The following is a 2,320-nucleotide window of genomic DNA, read 5'->3' as shown; positions in this document are numbered from 1 at the left end:
ATAAGTGTGGCAGTGGTCATAGCTAGATTTGTTCTACCGGCTAGTCCAGCCCACTAACCATCATGTACGTTGTCATGTATTCCGGATCAAGGTGAGCAGAGGTGCATGGCTTGAAAACACCCAGGAGCCAAGAAAGGAAACCCCTCAGCACCCGGGGCTTCAAGAGGGCTCGACAGCCAAGCGATCCATGTGTTTGCCAACAACTTGTAACCAAGCCTGCAAGCAAGGGTGGAAAGTGTCGCGTTCGCCATCTCACAGACTCACACTCGCTTCCAGCTAGGTTCGTTCATATGGCTGCAGCAGGGTGGTTCATCGTCGTCTGCGGCGGCGGCAGCCTCGCCCTCGACGTCACGGCGCTTGTCTTGGCCGTCCTCGCGGAGGAGTGCGTCCCCGGGGTGATCCAGTTCACGCTCGAGGACCCACACCAGTTAAGCACATTTCCACCGTATAATCTTTCTAGTATGTAGTTTCGCTGATGGATCAACGGCTGGCTCTCGTCATACCAAATGCATGACAAACTATTCGAAATTTTCAGGAGGTTATGCATGCTGCTGCTGCTGCTGGCCGTCCCAGTTGGTGCGTTGCTGCTGCTGGTCGAGTCGTGCTGGCTAAAGTACGAGCAGCAGCAGCAGCCGCCGCCCCCGCCGGCCGATGTCACGCTCCTGGTCGTCCTGATCGTGCTCCAGTGGCTGATCACGTTTGTCGCCGTCGGAGCGGCGTCCTCCGCGCTAATCGTGGACCTCGTCGCCACGCCCGTGTGCGCGTCGTACCAGCTCGCCGCCGACGGGACGGCATGTGCCGGCGGGGCTCTCGCTGCGGCGTCGGCGGTCGGGCTGCTCTGGGTCCTCTGGTCCCGGTTGCACCATGCCCAGGCGCCTCCGCAGGCTCAAGCCTAACTCCTTCCTTTGTCGCCGACGCCGACGGTCTCTTCTTGCTTCATTTCCCCCATCTTCTGTTTCGTTATGCATCTTTGTTCAAGACTGAGAACGGCATGGCCACCCGGTCTTGAAGATAGGAAATGCTTTTCTGCTGTAGTGTGTGGGTATGTGCTATCAGAACCTTTTTCTACCTTTTTTAGTCGATCTAAACCATTCTTTGGTTTGACGGCATGTGAGCGGTTTGATCCTTGTATGAAGCAGAAGTAAATCGTGGCAATTTGACTTCGTAGCTGGTAAATGCATGTCTCTGATGCGCATCGATGCACTCTTGATTTTAAAAGGAAAAAAATTGTCTCTTAGTTTTCTATGTTTTTCAGAAAAAAAAAGAATAACTTTTGACCGGAGTGGGATTTGAACCCACGCCCTTTCGGACCAGAGCCTTAATCTGGCGCCTTAGACCAACTCGGCCATCCGATCATTTTTTGTTTATTTTCCGCATGTGCCAGATACAATACAGTACATGATCCCAGGTAACTCCCATCAGGCCACAGACCTCTACGCACAAGACAATGCAGCTACCATCAACTGCTAAGGGAAAACCATAGTTGTAAACTAGAGATTAAAACTACGATCTACTGTACTGAAGAGTTGTTCTGTATGCTGTGTGGGAGGATAAATTTGAATGTACTATCTGAAAAGTTCTTCATATTTTTTTCGAGAGTACGCGAATGCGTATCATATTTTTATAAAAGACAGAACTTCAATTACAAGTCGACTACAACTTGTTGCGGACAACAAATGTAGCACAAACTTCACACCGGTGCTAGCCCGAAAACAACCACCACCAACAACACAACTACAAAGCAAAAAGACTCTGACCAAAACCAAGCAACATTGCCGCGCCTCGACCAGCGCTAGACACCTCCGAAGACAGCCAACTCCAACTATACTTCCTTGTGGACGCACCATCCACCCTTGATGCCAAAAAGGAGGTGGCAAGTAGATGGCGGGACTTGGTCGATACACTAAAGCCACCGTCTTGGACTCGCCGGCTGTGATGTACATTGCGCCTCTAAAGCTCACCTTGGACAACAGCGAGCACCGAAAGTAGCGCAACAAGAAACCTCAAGACTCGGCCTTCAAGCGCGATGCTCCCAACAGAGTAGCGACGATGAGGACGCCGCCATCACGCCGGTTCAACTCCGAACCTAGGCTTTCACCCGAAGACATCTGCCAATCCCATGGGCGAGTGAGGGAGATGCCGGCATACCTTGGCGATTCCTCCAAGGAGGAAAACGACACCCACGGGCGCCATCGCCGCCAGCACCGACCGAATACGGGCTGGAATTTCTTTTGAATTGTCGCGCAACTCCATCCCTGCCCTCCGGATTGGGGCCACACCGTCCAAGTTGACTACTCTGCCACTGCCGCAGCACATCGCC

The 2,320-nt window shown here is 52.6% G+C and overlaps 1 protein-coding gene and 1 non-coding gene across 2 annotated transcripts; one reads left to right on the top strand and one right to left on the bottom strand.

Moving 5' to 3' along the window:
- The first annotated feature begins 125 nt into the window (after nt 1-125).
- Nucleotides 126-896, top strand: LOC119343893. Its single transcript, XM_037614622.1, has 2 exons — nt 126-427; nt 536-896. Exons 1-2 carry the CDS (start codon nt 291-293, stop codon nt 894-896), a joined length of 498 nt encoding a protein of 165 aa, XP_037470519.1. The 5' UTR covers nt 126-290.
- A 378-nt stretch (nt 897-1,274) lies between these two features.
- TRNAL-AAG lies at nt 1,275-1,355 on the bottom strand. Its single transcript has one exon. It is a non-coding gene; the product is annotated as a tRNA-Leu (tRNA).
- Nucleotides 1,356-2,320: the final 965 nt, after the last annotated feature.

The sequence above is a fragment of the Triticum dicoccoides genome, unplaced genomic scaffold (genome assembly GCF_002162155.2).
Source record: "Triticum dicoccoides isolate Atlit2015 ecotype Zavitan unplaced genomic scaffold, WEW_v2.0 scaffold145185, whole genome shotgun sequence".
NCBI lineage: Eukaryota > Viridiplantae > Streptophyta > Magnoliopsida > Poales > Poaceae > Triticum > Triticum dicoccoides.
This window is presented reverse-complemented; position numbering and strand designations above follow the sequence as displayed.

Excerpts from the sequence above, each read along its gene's own strand:
- LOC119343893 (XM_037614622.1), top strand. The coding sequence starts at position 291 with ATGGCTGCAGCAGGGTGGTTCATCGTCGTCTGCGGCGGCGGCAGCCTC. Across the intron at positions 428-535 it reads ACGCTCGAGGACCCACACCA|GAGGTTATGCATGCTGCTGC; the intron begins GTTAAGCACATT and ends CGAAATTTTCAG.